General features: G+C 41.6%; 3 protein-coding genes across 3 annotated transcripts; 2 read left to right on the top strand and 1 right to left on the bottom strand.

The window, feature by feature from the left end:
- The first annotated feature begins 324 nt into the window (after positions 1 to 324).
- On the top strand, positions 325 to 1,606 carry LOC121404940. Its single transcript, XM_041595358.1, has 2 exons — positions 325 to 1,346; positions 1,421 to 1,606. The coding sequence occupies exons 1-2, from the start codon at positions 1,074 to 1,076 to the stop codon at positions 1,604 to 1,606; spliced, it is 459 nt and encodes a 152-aa protein (XP_041451292.1). The 5' UTR covers positions 325 to 1,073.
- Positions 1,607 to 7,026: 5,420 nt separating this feature from the next.
- LOC121404939 lies at positions 7,027 to 8,308 on the top strand. The gene is made up of 2 exons (XM_041595357.1): positions 7,027 to 8,048; positions 8,123 to 8,308. The coding sequence occupies exons 1-2, from the start codon at positions 7,776 to 7,778 to the stop codon at positions 8,306 to 8,308; spliced, it is 459 nt and encodes a 152-aa protein (XP_041451291.1). The 5' UTR covers positions 7,027 to 7,775.
- Positions 8,309 to 13,586: 5,278 nt separating this feature from the next.
- Positions 13,587 to 20,042, bottom strand: LOC111075664. The gene is made up of 5 exons (XM_041595356.1): positions 19,419 to 20,042; positions 18,838 to 19,202; positions 14,467 to 18,680; positions 14,087 to 14,327; positions 13,587 to 14,011 (listed from the first exon to the last, which is right to left on the bottom strand). The coding sequence occupies exons 1-3, from the start codon at positions 20,040 to 20,042 to the stop codon at positions 17,024 to 17,026; spliced, it is 2,646 nt and encodes an 881-aa protein (XP_041451290.1). The 3' UTR covers positions 13,587 to 14,011; positions 14,087 to 14,327; positions 14,467 to 17,023.
- Between the last annotated feature and the right edge of the window lie 1,203 nt (positions 20,043 to 21,245).

The raw sequence follows: 21,245 nt of genomic DNA, 5'->3' as shown, positions 1-21,245 counted from the left end.
ACAGCTTAATTTCTTCTTCAAAATAATTACTTGATCCTTAGAGGGGAACATACACTTCAAATCAGTATATATATATATATATATATATATATATATATATATCGTACCAGATCTACGCCTGCATTGGCATATCTACATTGTGGTTTCAGCCACTATTTGTACTCACAGTAGTTGTAAATTACTCATCGATGTATCGTTGGGTAAGATGACTTTGATGGCTTCAGGTATATACGCTGTGTAATTAAGAAGTTGATCAGGTTACATTCACATATATATAAAGAGAATTATATTATTCCAAACTCATATTGCTTAGTTTCCACAATCTTCAGTTACTTTACGAATGTGTCCAATAGTAAAGACAATAGTAAACGAGACAAGAATATGAAGGTATAAACAGCTGTGCCTTAGGGCAGCAACGAAAAGCTTTTTATATGATACTGATAAGAGTGAACATGAACTTGAAATTTCGCTAGAGAAGTTGGGCTAGCCCAACGTCGGCGAGTCAGTATCGACTCTATCCGCAGCGGGAAAGTGGACAGCAACCACTCAGTTGTCCAGTTTTCGGTGCTATCGTAGTCTGGTGGTCGTACCGACTTGGGTGTATTGCGATTTCCCAGTACCCCTTTTTCCTGGATAAAAAATTTTCGTAAGAACCCTATTTTTCCACAGTGGTATAACGTACCTCTAGCTTTCGATTCACAACTATCGATTGTTTCGGTTCACCATCGATAGTATCGACCGGCAGAATGCTTCACTGAGTCAAGTTGGTGAAATGGCTCCAAAAATGCTTACGGCGGATGAATTTTCTATTTTGAAAGATCTGCTAGTGCTACTGGGATATTTTGATAGTGCCACCACAAAATGTTTTGCACAAGAGGTAACAATATACCTGATAATTCCAATCATATGCGGGCTAAATACAGAATTACTCGAATCAACAAAAGCACTAAAAACTAAAGAAGGTAAATAAGTATGCAGTTTTCTATTGGAAAAAATAAATTCAAGACATTCCCACTATGAAAACCGATCAGTGACCAAAATAGCAACGATTTTAGACCCACGGTTTAAAAAAGATGGATGGATTCCGGTCTAATAATATAACACAAAATGCAGTCATTTTAATTGAAAATGAGCTTGCTTCTTTGAAAAGTCAATCTCCCGAAAAACTGCCAATTTCACCAGATGCTCCAGAAGAATGTGAAACGTCCATTAACGATCTACTTTTCAGTTTTCTAAAAGCCAAACACGCTGCCAAAGCTGGTTCGAAAAGGGTAGATTCTATCAAAGCTCTTAAAACCTACATGGAGCAGAGCCATCTAAATCAGGACCCTCTTGAATTTTGGAAGGTAAATACAATTAAATTCAACAATTAAAAAGATTAAAATTAGTAATTTTAAAACAAAACAATTTATTATTGCAGAATTGTACAGATGAAACCGTTGGCCTTCAACAAATAGCGAGGCACTGTCTGTTTATTCCCGCAACTTCCACAGCGTCTGAACCAATGTTCAGCAAAGCGGCGGATATAGTTTCCGCAAAAAGGACATTACTAAAAACATCCAATGTGGACAAACTGCTGTTTTTAAACAAAAATATTGATATATAAAATATTTTTAAGTTATTTAACCTTTTGAAATGGATCTCTTTATTTTACTTTATACATAAGACCGTATGAAATAATAATACGTTATTTGTTTTCACAAATTTTGGCTTTGTTTAATGAGGTTTAAAATTTTCCGATACTATCGATACAATCGAGCTTTTCCACCATCGATTGTGGAAAACATCGATGGTGGCCACTATCGATGTTTTCCCAACCCTACTTCTTGGTCTCCCGCATTCCACCAATCTCTTCGTGATATGCTTACGAGGGCAGTAGGAAAAGTATTTCCCTACCAAATGCACCTAAATTGTTCGATGTTTATTTGATTCACTTAACTGAAAGGGTAAAATGGGACACTACAAACCTCAAAAAAAAAAAATTGGTCAGGGCCACAACAAATAGTGAATCGTCCATTGAACGGACGAATTCGTCAGCGAGCCGCCACCTCAGCGCTCTGCAGAAGGCGCTCGAGGACCGGGCGGACGCAGTTCGCGAATTCGCGTCAAGAAAAGGATGCGAATTTGCGTTCATACCGCCTCGAGCGCCGCACATGGGAGGACTCTGGGAGGCAGGTGTCAAGTCTGGGAAGAGCCTACTCCTACGGGCGGTAGGCAGCGCGCTCTTGACCGCCGAAGAGCACGCCACAGTCCTCGTCGGGATCGAGGCCGTCCTGAACTCCAGGCCGCTGGGAAGCCCCCAGCCAGGACCCCAGCGACGGCGAGGCACTCACGCCCGGGCACATGCTGACAGGCGGGTCGCTCATCGCCCCCCCAGCACTGCGGACTCCGGACCAGGAGGGTCTCAGCTGCTTGCGGCGATGGCAACTTGCCTCGTCAGTCAGGCAAGCGTTCTGGCGGCGATGGTCCAAAGAATATGTCCTGGGCCTTCAAATTCGGGGCAAGTGGCACCAGCGGAAACCCGACGTCAAGGATGGAGACCTTGTCCTCGTGGTTCGTGGTTTTTTTTGAAGAATTTTTTAAATCTGGTATTTTTTTAAGCTTTTTTCAGAGGTAGCGATAGTTTTTTTCACATAACTTTAGTATCTTTCGTCTGGTTGTAAAGAACTTTGCTATTTTGAAAAGATAATTAAAACAGCTAGAAGTTAAGCCCAAATACTTTGTGATTTCAGCTTACCGTCTGGGAAATAAAAAGCATTGAAATGCAAAAATGATGATTTTTGTGCGGTATTTGTTACGAAATTTTGATTTTAAAAACTCAGGAAAAGTCGAAAAAAAATTATATCTTGTGTCCTCTATTTTTTTTGTGTATAGGTGCGTTAATTTGGCGTCGTTTAAGGTATCGCGGGCCAAACTGCCAATTGGGAACAAAGCAAACGAACAAGGGTTGTACATTTGGTACCTGATCGCGTTCCTTTGTTCCCAATGGGCAGTTGGGCTCGAACCTTCCAAAAGGTATTTTTTGTTCATTTTTTTCATATTTTAGGTTTGGTTAACGAATTTTAACTCCAAAGTCTCTCCATAGATTTAATGAGCGATACCTTAAACGACGCCAAATTAATGCACCTATACACAAAAAAATAGAAGACACAAGTATAATTTTTTTTCGACTTTTCTGAGTTTTTAAAGTCAAAATTTCGTAAAAATACCGCACAAAAATCATCATTTTTGCATTTCAATGCTTTATATTTCCAGACGGTAAGCTGTAATCACAAAGTGTTTGGGCTTAACTTTAGCTGTTTTAATTATCTCTTCAAAATAGCAAAGTTCTTACAACCAGACAAATCTAAAGTTATGTGAAAAAAACTATCGCTACCTCTGAAAAAGCTTAAAAATACCAGATTTAAAAAATTCTTCAAAAAAAAGTTCTGCCATAAAAAAAAAAATTATCATCAAACCATTTCTAAGCCCCAAATCTTTAATAAAAAGTTGGTTTTGTTCCTTGAGGAAAAATCGTGTTGACTAGTGTAATTATCAGTTCGAATGTTGCCGGAGCACTTTTTGTTTTTATTTAATGCCAGTAACTTCAGTGCTGCCTTGCCTCCAACACAACTTAAAGTGGCTCCAGAATCCAAGAGGGCGGTATACTGGTTCCCTTCAATGCATATTTCTGTGTACAGTCTATTATCGATTTCACTAAAAATAGCTGCTACCAGCGTTTTCCTTTCAGAGCGAATGGATTTCCAATACTGCCTTAATCGTTTTGTAGACCTTTTTGGATTCTGATTGATCTTAGCAATTATATTTTCTGCAAACAATCACTCGCGAAGCTTATGGTAATTACACTACTCGACAAAATCGAACTTTTTTTTCCACAAGGATCCAAACCGACTTTTTCTGATAGATATGGGGATTTAAAATTTTTTAAAGAATTATGGTTTTTTTTCTATGGCAGTACTTTTTTTGAAGAATTTTTGAAAACTGGTATTTTTTTTTTAGCTTTTTTCAGAGGTAGCGCTTGTTTTTTTCACATAGCTCTAGTATCTTACGTCTGGTTGTAAAGAACTTTGCTATTTTGAAAAGATAATTAAAACAGCTATAAGTTAAGCCCAAACACTTTGTGATTACAGCTTACCGTCTGGGAAATATAAAGCATTGAAATGCAAAAATGATGATTTTTGAGCGGTATTTTTTACGAAATTTTGATTTTAAAAACTCAGGAAAAGTCGAAAAAAAATTATATCTTGTGTCCTCTATTTTTTTGTGTATAGGTGCGTTAATTTGGCGTCGTTTAAGGTATCGCTCCTTAAAATCTATGGAGAAACTTTGGAGCTAAAATTCGTTAACTAAACCTAAAATATTATCTTTTTAAAATAGCAAAGTTCTTTACAACCAGACGTAAGATACTAGAGCTATGTGAAAAAAACAAGCGCTAGCTCTGAAAAAAGCTTTAAAAAAAATACCAGTTTTCAAAAATTCTTCAAAAAAAAGTTCTGCCATAGAAAAAACAAAAAATATCATCAAACCATTTCTAAGCCCCAAATCTTTAAGAAAAAGTTCGTTTTGTTCCTTGAGGAAAAATCGTGTTGACTAGTGTAATCATCAAAAGATTCCTTTTCACCTTGTCTTCGCTTCCTTATCTTTTCCCATATGTCAAGATCAGTCTCAACCTCTTCAAATCATTTTCGAAATTCAACACAAAAGGTTTCCCAAGAAAAATTGGTATTGTTACGGTGGAATTTCCAAAACCAATCGCTGGCCTTATTAGCAAACAAGAGATATAGGTGGTCACAAAGAAGCTGGTAATCATTATTTAAGTTTTGTTCAGTTAACGACCGTATCCGATAGATAAATTCTTCCATTCTCATGAAATTTCTCGAACCATCAAACTTTATCCGCCAGTTTTGAATTATGCTAGCCGCTTTTGCTGGTGCTATCTGTGCATTTGACCTGCTTCGGCTACTATTGTTATTGGAGCTATTTTCTGTCAAAGAAGTGCGTAAGCCAGATTGCCTATGGCCAGACTCACAGTTCCCCACAGATTGGTTGGCATTGCTTAGATTGAGGGACGCCAGCTGTCTCTGAATTGTCTCCTCGATGTTCCTATTCCAAATTTCAACCATATCATCTAACATGTTTTCTTGTTGTACACTTAAGGCATTCTGAATATACCTTACACTATATCGTCTTGATTTTTCCGAAATATGTTCTTCCTGTTCAGACCGACCATGCTCTACTTGTCGCGATCTTGATCTAGTTGTCACGCCTCCTTGTGGATTGATGGGCCTACCTCTGCCTCTCTTTTTAAAATGACCTCCCGTTCTTTTCAAAGAATGTGTTCCCTCGTTTGTAGCTAGGGTTTCTCCAATTCCTGTCTCAGTTCCTCCGACTTCGTCTCCCAGTTCCGCCGCCAGCGTATTGTTACCATAACGTAGTTGCGAAAGAAGGCAGCCTGCCGCACATATCGGACATGCTGGTGAAGCCGTGATTGTTTCAACTATACAAAATTTATGGAATCTATGATTACACGGAGTGCTTGCAATTAACTCAGTTACCAATATTACTTCATTAAAAATTTGACAAAAGGGATTGCTTGATTCCTATTCCTATATGCGTCAAGCTGGCTGTCCAGTTGAGCTGGGAGAAGCGCTGCGGCAGAATTTATCGAAAATTTTACTTTGCGGATACAATTATGCTGGCTTGGTGTCTGTGTTCTGCTGGAAAACATCATTGTGTGTCAAGTAGTGCCTTAGTTGTTCTACTAAAAGCCATTAGACGTTTCTAGAGACTGCTACGAACAATAATGTTGCATTTTGTCTCTAGTGCTATCCCTCTCTACGCAGCAAAATTGTCTAAGTCTAATGTCATATGGCTAAAAGTAATTTTGTCTTGTGTATCGCAGAGTAATCTTGAACAGGGAACAACTGAACAAGTGAGTGAACAGGGAACAACTGAACAAGTGAGTCAACAGGGAACAACTGAACAAGTGAGTGAACAACTGAACAAGTGAGTGAACAACTGAACAAGTGAACAACTGAGTGAGCAACTGAACAAGTGAACAACTGAACAAAAATTGAGTGAACATGTTCAGTTCACTCAGTGAAGTGAACAGCTCATTTTTGTTCACTCACTCATGAGCAACCCAACTCTACTATATAGCCTCTGACCTAGCCATTGCCATAGATGGTATTTCTGACTCCATGCTAATAGGAAGCTAGGTTCGAAGGCGCGCATTCTTGCTGTGCTCGGGTCCAGCTCGTCGGATTGGTCGGGGTTCTTTTTCCCCTAGCTACACAGTTTTACTGACACAAATCAATATAATGCGCTTCGAGAATCATACACGGTATCTATACGTTAATAACAATAAAAAAACTTGATTACAAATCTGCGCCGATACGCATTTAGGAAGCTGGTAGAAGAGATATACTTCTTCTTTCGTCTGATAAGGGAACAGTGGTGCTAATCGTCCCTAGTCTTTACCCTCCCGACCATGACTAACGCATATACCTTTTTGCGTTGTCCCAATTCAAAGATTCTACATATTCTACTGCATCTTGCGAGGGATAAGCATAAGTACTCGACTGACGGAGAATAATGAATATTCATGAATAAGTTGTAATTTTAATTGAGTAAGAGAAGAATAATAATAATGGAATATATAGATACATACATACATACATACATAGATTACATACAAACAAATTACAGCTTAATTTCTTCTTCAAAATAATTACTTGATCCTTAGAGGGGAACATACACTTCAAATCAGTATATATATATATATATATATATATATATATATCGTACCAGATCTACGCCTGCATTGGCATATCTACATTGTGGTTTCAGCCACTATTTGTACTCACAGTAGTTGTAAATTACTCATCGATGTATCGTTGGGCCCAAGATGACTTTGATGGCTTCAGGTATATACGCTGTGTAATTAAGAAGTTGATCAGGTTACATTCACATATATATAAAGAGAATTATATTATTCCAAACTCATATTGCTTAGTTTCCACAATCTTCAGTTACTTTACGAATGTGTCCAATAGTAAAGACAATAGTAAACGAGACAAGAATATGAAGGTATAAACAGCTGTGCCTTAGGGCAGCAACGAAAAGCTTTTTATATGATACTGATAAGAGTGAACATGAACTTGAAATTTCGCTAGAGAAGTTGGGCTAGCCCAACGTCGGCGAGTCAGTATCGACTCTATCCGCAGCGGGAAAGTGGACAGCAACCACTCAGTTGTCCAGTTTTCGGTGCTATCGTAGTCTGGTGGTCGTACCGACTTGGGTGTATTGCGATTTCCCAGTACCCCTTTTTCCTGGATAAAAAATTTTCGTAAGAACCCTATTTTTCCACAGTGGTATAACGTACCTCTAGCTTTCGATTCACAACTATCGATTGTTTCGGTTCACCATCGATAGTATCGACCGGCAGAATGCTTCACTGAGTCAAGTTGGTGAAATGGCTCCAAAAATGCTTACGGCGGATGAATTTTCTATTTTGAAAGATCTGCTAGTGCTACTGGGATATTTTGATAGTGCCACCACAAAATGTTTTGCACAAGAGGTAACAATATACCTGATAATTCCAATCATATGCGGGCTAAATACAGAATTACTCGAATCAACAAAAGCACTAAAAACTAAAGAAGGTAAATAAGTATGCAGTTTTCTATTGGAAAAAATAAATTCAAGACATTCCCACTATGAAAACCGATCAGTGACCAAAATAGCAACGATTTTAGACCCACGGTTTAAAAAAGATGGATGGATTCCGGTCTAATAATATAACACAAAATGCAGTCATTTTAATTGAAAATGAGCTTGCTTCTTTGAAAAGTCAATCTCCCGAAAAACTGCCAATTTCACCAGATGCTCCAGAAGAATGTGAAACGTCCATTAACGATCTACTTTTCAGTTTTCTAAAAGCCAAACACGCTGCCAAAGCTGGTTCGAAAAGGGTAGATTCTATCAAAGCTCTTAAAACCTACATGGAGCAGAGCCATCTAAATCAGGACCCTCTTGAATTTTGGAAGGTAAATACAATTAAATTCAACAATTAAAAAGATTAAAATTAGTAATTTTAAAACAAAACAATTTATTATTGCAGAATTGTACAGATGAAACCGTTGGCCTTCAACAAATAGCGAGGCACTGTCTGTTTATTCCCGCAACTTCCACAGCGTCTGAACCAATGTTCAGCAAAGCGGCGGATATAGTTTCCGCAAAAAGGACATTACTAAAAACATCCAATGTGGACAAACTGCTGTTTTTAAACAAAAATATTGATATATAAAATATTTTTAAGTTATTTAACCTTTTGAAATGGATCTCTTTATTTTACTTTATACATAAGACCGTATGAAATAATAATACGTTATTTGTTTTCACAAATTTTGGCTTTGTTTAATGAGGTTTAAAATTTTCCGATACTATCGATACAATCGAGCTTTTCCACCATCGATTGTGGAAAACATCGATGGTGGCCACTATCGATGTTTTCCCAACCCTACTTCTTGGTCTCCCGCATTCCACCAATCTCTTCGTGATATGCTTACGAGGGCAGTATGAAAAGTATTTCCCTACCAAATGCACCTAAATTGTTCGATGTTTATTTGATTCACTTAACTGAAAGGGTAAAATGGGACACTACAAACCTCAAAAAAAAAAAATTGGTCAGGGCCACAACAAATAGTGAATTTTTCATATATTTTAATCCCGTTGGAATTAAGATTCGTTTTGTTGTATAAAACAAAAGTCTATAAAACGCGGAAGCGCCTAACGTTTCATTTTGAAAAGTAAATCACACGTTTTTTGTGAAAGTGAAAACCGGGCTCTGCCTAGCTATAAGCTAAAAACGAAAGAACGATTAGACGGTTCCTAGGTTATAATTCCTACCGTTGCCGAGTCCTTCCTTCTTGTTTAATAAATACTGTTCGAACGGCATGGCTCACAAACACTCCGGCATGGACTGTCGCAGCGGCGATCGGTGTAAGATGTGCCATAGAAATCACTACACACTACTTCACCTGCCCTCGACTTGTCGCCCAGACCGCTCGCCTAACCCGTGTCCTTCCTCCTACAAAATCGAAGATCGAATCGAAAACCGAGAAGAGGTGGCAAAAGTTTTTCTCTGAGTGAGCGCTTTGGATTACACTACTCGACAAAATCGAACTTTTTTTTTCCTCAAGGATCCAAACCGACTTTTTCTGATAGATATGGGGATTTAAAATTTTTTAAAGAATTATGGTTTTTTTTCTATGGCAGAACTTTTTTTTGAAGAATTTTTGAAGTCTGCTATTTTTTTTTTTAGCTTTTTTCAGAGGTAGCGATAGTTTTTTTCACATAACTTTAGTATCTTACGTCTGGTTGTAAAGAACTTTGCTATTTTGAAAAGATAATTAAAACAGCTAGAAGTTAAGCCCAAACACTTTGTGATTACAGCTTACCGTCTGGGAAATATAAAGCATTGAAATGCAAAAATGATGATTTTTGTGCGGTATTTTTTACGAAATTTTGACTTTGAAAACTCAGGATAGTGTATAGGTGCGTTAATTTGGCGTCGTTTAAGGTATCGCTCATTAAAATCTATGGAGAGACTTTGGAGCTAAAATTCGTTAACCAAACCTAAAATATGGAAAAAATGCACAAAAAATACCTTTTTGAAGGCGGCGGGCCCAACTGCCAATTGGGAACAAAGCAAACGAAAAAGGGTTGTACATTTGGTACCTGTTCGCGTTCCTTTGGTATGAAAAGTTGTTGACAGTTACTTTTTTCGTTATCAGAGGTAGGATACCTATTCAGGTCAAATATTTCCTTTATATTCTCACAAGTGCAGGTCCACAAAAATTGGATCTTTCTTTCGTTGTGCCCAATCTGAGGTATGGGTACCTGTTCAGGTCAAATGTTGACCTTTATTTTTACACAAATTAGACGTTTGTCGCTTCTACCTATTCATATTTCAATGAAACCAAAGTAGAAATACCTGAGATATAGAATTTCATTCCCTAACCCATACAACAATCAGTAATTTTTAGACTTTTTAGTCAATTCTAAGGATATACAAACTTTTTATTTTTTACTGCTTGTTACTGTTCATAAAATAATTTAAGTTTTCTGGCTGTCTTCCTTTGTCACTCCAATCAGATTCCCTTATGAGAGTCCACACATAGTCGCCCATCATGTTTTCATTCCAAACACCTTGATAACGTTGTTCCATAGCCTTTAATTGTTGGTGAAATCTCTCTCCGTGTTCATCACTAACGTCCCCTAGGTTTGTCGGAAAAAAGTCCAAGTGGGAGTGTAGGAAATGGATTTTTAGTGACATGTTGGCTCCAATTTTTTCATAATTCTCAATTAGGTCTTGAACGATATTAACGTAATCATCACTCTTGCTGTTGCCAAGAAAATTTGCTACTACCATTCGGAATGAGTTCCAAGCTGCTTTTTCATTCGTAGATAAAATATTTTCAAATCCATCATCTTTTAGTAGTTTTCGAATTTGGGGGCCATCAAATACTCCTTCTTTCACTTTTGCCAGCGACAGACGTGGAAAAACAGTTTTTAGGTAACTCGTCGATTCACCTTCCTTATCCAGTGCTTTAAAAAAATTTTTCATTAGTCCCAGCTTAATGTGTAATGGTGGTAAAATAACGTCTTCAAACTTCACGAGAGCTGCATTCTTTACATTGTAATTTTCCAAAGTATGTTCCTCCCGTTTTGGCCAGAGTTTTGTTGAATAATGCTGTTCTCTAGCTCTACTATCCCATAGGCACAGGAAGCAGCAGTGTTTTGTGTAACCACCTTGCAATCCCGTTAACATGGCTACAACCTTCAAGTCACACGCGACCTTCACTGGTGTTCTTTATATTTTATGTTAACAAACAACTTAGCCATTGTTTGATATGTTTCCTTCATATTAACAGCATGGGCGATAAGAACAGACGGCTTTTGGTTTCCATTATGTAGCAAAACAGCCTTTAAACTTTCCTTACTGCTGTCAACAAATAACCTCCAATCTTTTGGGTCGTACGCTTCACCAAGTTGCTTGAAGAGTCCGAAAATGTCGTGGCAAACGCACATGTCATCCTTCGTCATATAAAATTGTGCGTGAACCAAATGACGCGTCCGGAAATGAGTTATTTTGACACCTTCCTTCAATAAACGTGCATCCTTTAAAAAAGATCCAAGCAGCTCGGATTTATTTTTAGGAAGATCCAGGATCCTCACCAAATCGTTCAATTGTTCCTGTGAAATAGGATTGCAAAATTTCCATTCTCCTGAATAGTTATTGCTTGAATCCGTTGTTCCATTCGACGAGGAAGATACCTCTCCTTTTTGGCGTTTTAGGGCGGGTATTTCCTCGGAAGGAGCAGGAAGGGTAAAGCCGAAGCCAGATTGTTTCGGGTAAACTATTTTCAAGTGTTTCCCAATTCCAGTTTTCTTTACTGAACAAAAGAAACATTCGGCGCCGTGAATATCTGTTTTTTTCCACATCATTGGACTACCAAAGTTAAATTGTTTTCTAAAAAAAATTGTAAGAAAAAAATAATGTTTAGAATTTTGGGAAAAGTTAATAGTTTTGTGGATTAGAGTTACTTACTTTTCGTCGTAATCATATGCTGTTAAATTCAATCTACACATTTGACATATACAGCTTGGTGCCCACTCTTCAACAAAACTTTCGGGTTTGATTTTAAAGTTTTCTTCATACTGTTTTTGGAGAGTTTCGGTAAAAGCGATTTTTATTTCGTTGATCATCATGTACTTACCACATATGTAGCAAAATGAGTCTGCTTGGAAAGCACATGCAAATGATCGGCCAGAGGTATCCATGACAATTGATTTTAATTAATTGCAAGATGTTTTGGTAAACACACGATCGTATTCTGAGGGAAGTCAAAACTACACTAAGGCACAGACATTATAGGCACAGAGTTATATATCCATGACTATGAATAGGTAGACGCGACGAGATCCAATTTTTGTGGACCTGCACTTGTGAGAATATAAAGGAAATATTTGACCTGAATAGGTATCCTACCTCTGATAACGAAAAAAGTAACTGTCAACAACTTTTCATACCAAAGGAACGCGAACAGGTACCAAATGTACAACCCTTTTTCGTTTGCTTTGTTCCCAATTGGCAGTTGGGCCCGCCGCCTTCAAAAAGGTATTTTTTGTGCATTTTTTCCATATTTTAGGTTTGGTTAACGAATTTTAGCTCCAAAGTCTCTCCATAGATTTTAATGAGCGATACCTTAAACGACGCCAAATTAACGCACAAGGACACAAGATATAATTTTTTTCGACTTATCCTGAGTTTTCAAAGTCAAAATTTCGTAAAAAATACCGCACAAAAATCATCATTTTTGCATTTCAATGCTTTATATTTCCCAGACGGTAAGCTGTAATCACAAAGTGTTTGGGCTTAACTTCTAGCTGTTTTAATTATCTTTTCAAAATAGCAAAGTTACAACCAGACGTAAGATACTAAAGTTATGTGAAAAAAACTATCGCTACCTCTGAAAAAAGCTAAAAAAAAAAATACCAGATTTAAAAAATTCTGCAAAAAAAAGTTCTGCCATAGAAAAAAAAAAAAATATCATCAAACCATTTCTAAGCCCCAAATCTTTAATAAAAAGTTGGTTTTGTTCCTTGAGGAAAAATCGTGTTGAGTAGTGTTATTTGAATACACGAATAGAGAATTTTCCATGGATTTCAAAAATGGATACTTGAAGGAAATCGGGCTTTTAGTTTCGGAGATATGAGCATTTAAGGTTGACCACTTTTTCAATTAGCAGCATTTGCTCAATTTGTATGCACATACTTATTCTTTCAGGTCAAATTAAAAGTAAACTATGGCATGTATGGTTATTGTTTTAGTATCTATTTTTAGGGGTATTCATTGGAAAATTTTTTTAATAAAAACGAGAAGGAACGTGTGAGCCGCTTCTGTGGACGCCACTCTACTCTTATACACGTGCTCAGTCTGTATATAAATTAGTGAACTTATGATTTATGCAGTTTTAAAATATTTTATGTTTTACATTTTTTTTGCTAAATTTGTTATCTTCGTCTACATCTACAATGTCGATTACACATCTCAAAAGTAGATTATACATAAACAATGTAGATTCTACATCTCCGCAAAGGTCGAGATTTGCACAGTGCAGAGTGTGCGAGCGAAAAAAGAATGAGTAGCGGCAGCATCGCTGGAGGAGTTGGGGGAAGCAACTGAGAACGGAAATCTGACAGATATGGTCATTCTCTACGATATTGCGTTTTTAGTTTTATCGTATCTTCAAATTTTATTTTTCAAAATATCTTTTCATTTTTCAAATTTGATATCGCGTTTTATTTTTATTATTTTCTTTGAATTTTCTTTGCGTATAGACCGATTTGTGTCGCAACCTCACACAAAAAACAGCCAGAACAGCGCTGCCGCTGTAATGAGAACAAAAATGATGAACCAAAATATGAAATAAAAAAAAGTAATTTTATTTTTATTATATTAAAATCCAATTAAATTATTATATTGTAAAATTGAAAATTAAAAAATTTCTTATCGGCAAAAAATATATCTATTGATCATTTTATATAGGAAATTATGCACTGGCAACAAAGTTCAACTTTGACTATTTATTGACAAGTTTCTAGACAAGAGTGCTACTTGCAGACTTATTTTTGAAAGTTGTTTCTTTCAAAAAAAATTTATTTCATGAAGATATCTTGATTCGTTCGGAAGTTATTAATTTAGCAAGCTGAAATGGCCGAAGGTTCCACTGTGCGACGGCGCTGGAAGTCCTAGATTCGGGTTCGAGACAGCGCGCTCATCGACCCATGCACACCAGTCGGCTTCATGGACAAGCTGGCCAAGGCCCTCAAATTGTCAACAACGTGTATTGGGGATGGGTAGGTGTACACTGCGCTCATCCGGGCTAAAACGGGCGACTTCCAATGGCAGATCGGGTCCCAGCTACGTACCGCATTCCACACACTGGAAAAAACAGCGAATCTAGCGGAATAAAAGTCATACTTCTAAAATAATAGAGCTACATTTTTATAATCTTACTTGAAGAGTTAAGGGGTTTATTCGATTTGTGGTAAAAGTGGATGTGTGCAACGCAGAGAAGAAAACGTTTCCGATCAGGATCAACCGCCGAATCAATATAGCCATGTCTGTCTGTCCGTTTTGCTTGACGCCTAGTTCTCTGAGACTATTAAAGCTAGAGCAACCAAATTTTGTTTCCTGACTCATGTGATATCACACGCTCCCTTACGCCTTCACAAAGTACGAAAATCTGTGGCATCCCCTATTTCGAAGATACGAGAAAACAAAAATCTCAGTATCGTAGAAAATGACCATATCTACCAGAGGACAGATGTAGCAAAAAATATGTAAATGTAAAATGTAAAATATTTAAAAACATTTTACATAAATTATAAGCTTACATAGTACAGGTATAAAAGTAGAGTCGCGTCCACAGAAGCGACTCACAACGTTCCTTCTCTTATTTCGTTCGTTCCTGTTTTGTAGGAGGGTGGATGTTGGTGGTTCCCACAGCCCGGATTCCCCGTCTTGGGGCGTCTTTCCGGAGAACGGGGGCGGCGATCGGCTCGGGACACCGGAGCTGGAGACGGAGCTGGCGATTCCGAGCGGGCTGGACGCTGGGACGGTCGCATGTGGAGCAGCGTGTGATGGTCCTTGTGGCACACCTTGCACCGGCCACCACTTCGGCAATCCTTGCCAGAGTGCTGATGAGCCAGGCAGTTCCGGCAGTATTTGTTCACCAGCACGGCTCGGAGCCTCTTCGCCACGCTCAGCTTGAGAAAGCTACGGCAGTCCCGTAGTGGATGGCTTCCGGAGCAGACTCGGCAGCGGTAGGAAGCTTGTATTCGGGAGCGTCTGCTCCCTGAGGTGTGCTTGACACGGGGTTTTGGAGCCATCAGGATCTGGATGCAAAATGAACTGGTTTGGAAAAGAAGAATCGGAGAAGCATTAGTAACGTGCTAGGAACAGGTGACAGGCACTTCTCTAAGTACTGTTGGACGAACAAACGAGGGCGTTTTGGAGGCGAAAAGAACTTGGATGGAATAGTAGACAAGGAGAGGCATTATTAAACGGGCTAGGCACAGGACGCCTTGTTGTACGGGACGCCTTGTTGTATTGTTGTACGGGACGAGGGAGTTCCCCTGGAAGGAGAACGACTTTTGCGACCGGGCGTTTGAGCACACTGCGGGCAGTAATAATGTCTACCACCCGAACCCTGTTATCGGCGCCGGGATACACGGACTGTACTCTTCCGAGTCGCCAGTCGTTAGAAGGCAGGTTATCTTCTTTCACGATAATCATATCGCCGATCTGAAGATTTGGCATATCCGTCTGCCACTTGTTGCGCTTGTGGAGTTCCTTGAGGTACTCATCCTTGCAATTCTGGCAGAACTGCTGGTTGAGGGCCTTCAAATGCTGCCACCGATTGCCACCGAGCGAAAGCTGCTAGAAACTTCTCGGTGGTCAGGTTGGAGGTGGCCTCCAAGTGAATGGCCTTCGTGGAAAAACATACAAATACGCACACATAACCCTTGGTGATCAGGCACGCTCTCCCGGTATAGTTCCTTATGTCGAAAGGACCTGCATAGTCAATACCGGTATGGGTAAACGGTCTGGAGAAAGAAGTTCGGTCTGTCGGGAGATCACCCATCAGTTGGGTCTGTAGTTTCTTCTTGTGGATTCACCACGCCCTTCATCAGGTTCCGGATTCTCGGGATCCAATATTTGCAGTGAATGAGGCGCGTCATCAGTTGACTGCCACCATGGAGAGTCATCCTGTGCGTGAAGTGAGCGAGCAGGCGAGACAGGCGGCAACTACAGGACAGGATGAGTGGATGGCGCTCATCATACTTCAGATCTTGTGAAGCTGTGATCCGGCCACATGCTCTCATGATCCCCTGTCGGTCTAGAAAGGGGTTTAGATTCAAAATAGAGCTTGAACTTGGCACGGGACGTTTACCACTCAGGCAGTGAGATTCTTGGGGGAAGTCCCGGCGCTGAGCCTCTAGGATAAGAGTTCGCTCCGCTTCGTTAATTTCCCCACTAGTGAGGTGGTCCCTACATGCGAGTGTTGCTTTCCGGCAACACTGAATAAAACGTAGAACATATGCACGCACTCGAAGAGCCTTCTCAAGCTGGGAGAATCGCTCCAGGAAATCTTCGGGTGGGCTGGAAACGAGATGGACCTTCACGGCCCGCTGCTCTAGGGTTTGAACTGGAGTTTCGGCGGCTTGGGCTGGCCATTGATCACGTGGAGATCGCAACCACGCTGGTCCATGCCACCAGAGTTGGCTACCCACCAGTTCTGGTAAAGCTACGCCTCGACTGGCTAAGTCAGCGGGGTTATGTTCGGAACGAACATGAGCCCAATGACTGGTTTCGGTAGTCTGAGCTATTTTCGTCACTCGATTGGCCACAAAGGTAGTCCAATGGCAAGCGGGCTTGCTCAACCAGGCCAGTACAATAGTAGAATCGGTCCAGTAGTAGCATTGATGACTTACCGTCGGCATGCTTGGCAGGATAGCCGTCGCCATTTCGGAAAGGAGCACTGCACCGCACAGCTCTAGTCGAGGAAGCGAAACGGTTTTCACGGGAGCGACTCGTGTTTTCGCCGACAGTAGATGCACCGTGATATGCTGGTCACACTCGACGCGCACGTAGAGCGCTGCACCGTACGCCTTTTCGGAGGCATCGCAGAAACCGTGATGTTCGATCTTTACCGATGGCTGGTAACATACCCATCTTGGAATCTTGATCTCGGGTAGTGATGTAGTACCTTTGCAGAAAGTCTAGCCAGCGTTGGTACAACGAACTTGGAAGAGGTTCGTCCCATCCCAAAACTTGCAACCAGATCTCCTGCATAAAAATCTTGGACCGGACGATGAATGGGGCTAGCCACTCGCGGGGTCAAACAGCTTCGCAATTTGGGAAAGAACTTCTCGCTTGGTGTAGGATAACTCAAGCGTGAACACGGGAGGAACAAAGAAGAACTCGTCTGACGCCGCCTTCCAGCGAACTCCGAGGGTCTTTGCCGTGCTCTCGGCATCGATTTCCAGAAGCCTCCTTGATGGAGTCTGCCCCGGCTAGGAAGTCGTCGACGTACATGAAATGCCGTACAATGTGGCTTGCCTTTGGAAATCGCGACTGGATATCGTCGGCAAGCTGTTGCAGTACCCGGATGGCTAGAAACGGAGCGCAATTGACACCAAAGGTCACGGTTTTCAGCTCATAGTCCCGAATCTCACCCTCCTGGTTTCGAAATAATATTCGCTGGAAGGGCGTGCACGATGGATGTACCCAAATTTGGCGATACATCTTTGTAATGTCGGCGTTGAAGACGTATCGGAAATAGCGCCACTTCAGGATTTGGAGGGTTAAATCGGATTGGAGGACCGGACCCGCATGAAGAAGATCATTCAAGCTCGTGCCGTTCGCAGAAGGACTGGACGCGTTGAATACCACGCGGACTTTCGTGGTAGTGCTCTCCGGCTTGATTACCGCATGGTGCGGGAGATAATAATTGGCGGACTCGTTAGTGGACGGAACCTCTGTCATATGATCGAGATCTAAATATTCCTGGATCACATAGTTATACTGTTCTCGAAATGAAACGTTTCTCTTTAGCCGATTCTCATTTCGGAGAAACTGAGCTAGGGCAATAGACCTTGAATGCCCCAGGCCAGACCCACAATGATCGGGGTCACGAAACGGCAGTGTTACCACGTACTTTCCGCTTGACGTTCTTGACGTGGTTCGAAGAAAATTTCTTTCGCAATAGGAGTCCGACTCTCCTGCTACCTTGATAGGTAGATCCTCCACCTCCCAAAACTTTGTAAGAAGTTTGTCCAATGGAGCATCGCGGACGTGGGAAATTTGGGTGGAGAAAGATGCAATCTGGTCTGGAACAGCACTTGGCACTGGACCGGTAAGCACCCACCCAAAGATGGTTTGCTGTCCGAGGAGGGAACCACAGATGTCGGTCTGTGAGCCGCTTAACAGTATGGACGGAAGGATGTCGGCTCCGATCAGAACGTCTATCTGTGAGCTCTCATAAAATTTAGGGTCTGCTAAAGGCAGGTTCGGCAAGTCTCGCAACGCGCTCTGCGGGATCGGATATGAAGGGAGATTGCCGGCTATGTCTGGCAGCACGTGGGCCGTGGCGTTTAACTGTACGCTCGGCGTAATCAGGGAGCGAATGGACAAATCACAGAGCTTTTTGGATTGAGCTGCAACAGTCTGATTTAGGCCTGAAACCTGGGCCTGAATAAGGCGGAATGGCAACTGGGTGATGTTAAAGAGACGTTCCGTAAGGAACGTCGCCTCGGAGCCCGAGTCGATCAGAGCGCGGGCACGGAAATTTGTCCCCCGGTGGCAGATGTTGATTATTGCCGTACCGAGAAGCACCGCTCTTGTTCCCGAAGCAAAATAGTTCTGAACGTTGGGCGGAGCGACGGAAGAAGCGGGATCCTCCGCTGTTGTGGAAGTCAGCTCGCTGGGAGCTGGAGTCCCCCGATGCAGGAGCGTGTGGTGGCGGGCTCCACAAGTGAAGCAACTGTGGGCGCTTTGGCATTCCCGGAGCTGATGACCTCTAGCGAAACAGTTCAAGCACAGCTGCCTTTTTTAAATGCAGCTGGCTCGTGCATCCACGGTCATTTGTAAGAAGTGCGGACACAGTCGGATCGAATGGTTCTCTTTGGAACAGAGATCACACGTTCTTCTCTTCGGACTCACTTGTGTCTGTAAGGAGTGAAACTTCCTTGGCACGGGACTACCATGAGACCGGAACGGATTGGAGTTGCTTCCGGAAGGCTGCGGATTGGACGATGGTGGGGTCGGATTGCCTTTGGAAGTGGTCGCTCTCCATGGCCTCTAGCGTCAAATAGCGCTGAGTGAGGAAGGCGTCGATTTCCGTGCATGGAGGCACCTCCTTCTTGTCTGTGACACGGGCTTCCCACAAAGGCCGGGTCAACTTCGGCAACTTGGAAGCACAAATAGTAACGAGGAGGCTATCCCAGTTGTCGGTGCAGACCTTGGAGTGAGCAAGGGCGGTGAGGACCCCTTGCATCGTGCTTTGAAGCTCTTTCAAAGCTCGACTGGTCTCGGACTCGACGCGAGGCAAAAAGAGCAAAATATTTATCTGGTTGGTCACCAGGAGCCGATTATTTTCATAACGGTTTCGGAGGGCCGACCATGCCGACTCGAAAACATCGTTTGTGAGCGGGGACTTCTCGACTATGGCCTTCGGATCGCCACTTGTTTTCGCGGTGAGATGGTACAACTTCTCTACCGGAGACAGCCTAGAATTATTTATGTAAATTGCAGTAAATAAATATCGAAAAGTAGGCCAACGGACGTAATCTCCTGCGAAGACCTCGATGTCGCAGGAGGGCAGTCGGCAGCCGCCCTGGTAGGTTTGCGGTGCAGACGGATGGACTGCTGTTTGGGCCAGCTGAGCATTGAGGTCAGCGAGGCACTGCTCAAATACCCCATAGCACTCGCCGTACTTCTCTCGGATGTCTTCTTGGACCCTTGGGTCCTCGTCAACCATCACTGCGGAGCAAGCTTTATATTCCGCCTCGACATCCGCCCACATACTCAGAATTTGTCCTCGGCGAACCTCGGAAAGAGATGCGGATGGAGCGGAAGTGATGCGCGCTTCCAAATGAGACAGCCGGCCAATGGCGGCGGCTAATTTTGCTCGTGCAGTAGTGGTGGCGGGTTGAGCCATTGTGATGGAAGGTCTCGAGCTGACGGGACTATTACCGAAAGAGCTGGTTGGATCGTCTTGGATCCGAGCTGGCACCTTGAGAGTGACGGGAGACGGGAAGAGAACCGACTTGGTCCTTGCAGCTGGGCTGCTACTGGCTGCTCTGGGAGTGACTGGCGACTTGATCTTTTGAGTGGGGGTAGTTCCTGAGGCGGAAGCGGTGCGTAGCCGACGTGGAGAGGTCGCAGCCAAAAGCCCTTTGCTGTCCATGTTACCCGTTGGCATACTACTCACACACGCAGAGGTTGTATGCGAAGTCGGATGCGGAATCCGCGGATTGGCGAAAGAACAGAAAAAAACTAAGGCTGGGCTGGGCACCACACGAGAAGGCACTAAATCCCTTCAACACACAAAAAGAACCCACTGCTGGAGGAATGGAAAGGAAAGGGCCTCGCGCAATGTTGGACAAAAATTTTTAATACCAACTCTAATTATTTGTGGCCGCTCTGGATCGAGGTTCCCAAACAATGAGTGGATCAAATTAATACACGCCGATGAGAGGAACGGTCACACTGGCTGTGGCAATATTTGAAAAAAAAAATATTGTTAGTGCGGCTTTCCTCCGTTTACCCTTTTGACGGACCTTTGCAGTGGGCTACTAATCTTCCTTATCTAGTGCGGATGGATTGTGGACGGAATTGGTCGATTTCTTGATCCCCTTGTTATGCCGTGGAGGTGGTAGGGCCGATAGGATACAAGAGCACGAGGATCGGAGCCAAGAAATTAACTGCTACTGGTGTGGCGGAGACTATCGGAACGAATATGCAATAAAAAAAATAATTCTGTTAGTGGAGGCGGAACAAACGTAGGACTATGTATTTTTAGATAATTCGGCAGCTTCAATTTATTTCTTGTCTTAAATTTGGTGCTCGTGATACCGATAGTTTTTCTTAAATTTTGTCACCTCTAATTTCCCTCGGACATACAATTCGACAATTGGCACGAAAAAAATGCGAAATCGGAAATGCGCTGTACCTGGGTGGAGGATAATTTGTTACGGAATTGGAGATAATATCACGTATTGTGGCGACCAAAGTTATTGTTGGAACGCGTAAACTGCTCGGAATCGCAGATTTTTATTGTTAAATGTACATATGTGGTTATGAGCGGAATGTATGTGTGGGACGCGGTATTTAAATACGGAGTGTGATATTTTTGTATGTGCGTTATGCTATTTTTATGTACATATGTATATAGTTGGTAATATGGATCCATCGATATAGATATAGATCGATCTATTGCAGCCAACTATGGTAATAAGTATGTGTATATAGATGTCGGAATAAAAACACTTAATAATTGTTGGGGTGTGTTTTTATTCTGTTAGCACTTGGATGTATGTATGTATGTGTTTTTTTTTTTTCCATTATCTCGATTATTTTAATTATTTCTCATAGGTATGTAAATATATAT

This window comes from Drosophila obscura, unplaced genomic scaffold (assembly GCF_018151105.1).
Source record: "Drosophila obscura isolate BZ-5 IFL unplaced genomic scaffold, ASM1815110v1 contig_58, whole genome shotgun sequence".
Taxonomy (NCBI): domain Eukaryota; kingdom Metazoa; phylum Arthropoda; class Insecta; order Diptera; family Drosophilidae; genus Drosophila; species Drosophila obscura.
This window is presented reverse-complemented; position numbering and strand designations above follow the sequence as displayed.

Coding starts and splice junctions, on each gene's coding strand:
- LOC111075664 (XM_041595356.1), bottom strand. CDS start 20,042: ATGGACAGCAAAGGGCTTTTGGCTGCGACCTCTCCACGTCGGCTACGC. Junction 19,203..19,418: donor AGGTCTTCGCAGGAGATTAC/GTCCGTTGGCCT, acceptor GTGACCAACCAG/ATAAATATTTTGCTCTTTTT. Junction 18,681..18,837: donor CAATCCGTTCCGGTCTCATG/GTAGTCCCGTGC, acceptor CATTTAAAAAAG/GCAGCTGTGCTTGAACTGTT.
- LOC121404939 (XM_041595357.1), top strand. CDS start 7,776: ATGGATGGATTCCGGTCTAATAATATAACACAAAATGCAGTCATTTTA. Junction 8,049..8,122: donor ACCCTCTTGAATTTTGGAAG/GTAAATACAATT, acceptor TTATTATTGCAG/AATTGTACAGATGAAACCGT.
- LOC121404940 (XM_041595358.1), top strand. CDS start 1,074: ATGGATGGATTCCGGTCTAATAATATAACACAAAATGCAGTCATTTTA. Junction 1,347..1,420: donor ACCCTCTTGAATTTTGGAAG/GTAAATACAATT, acceptor TTATTATTGCAG/AATTGTACAGATGAAACCGT.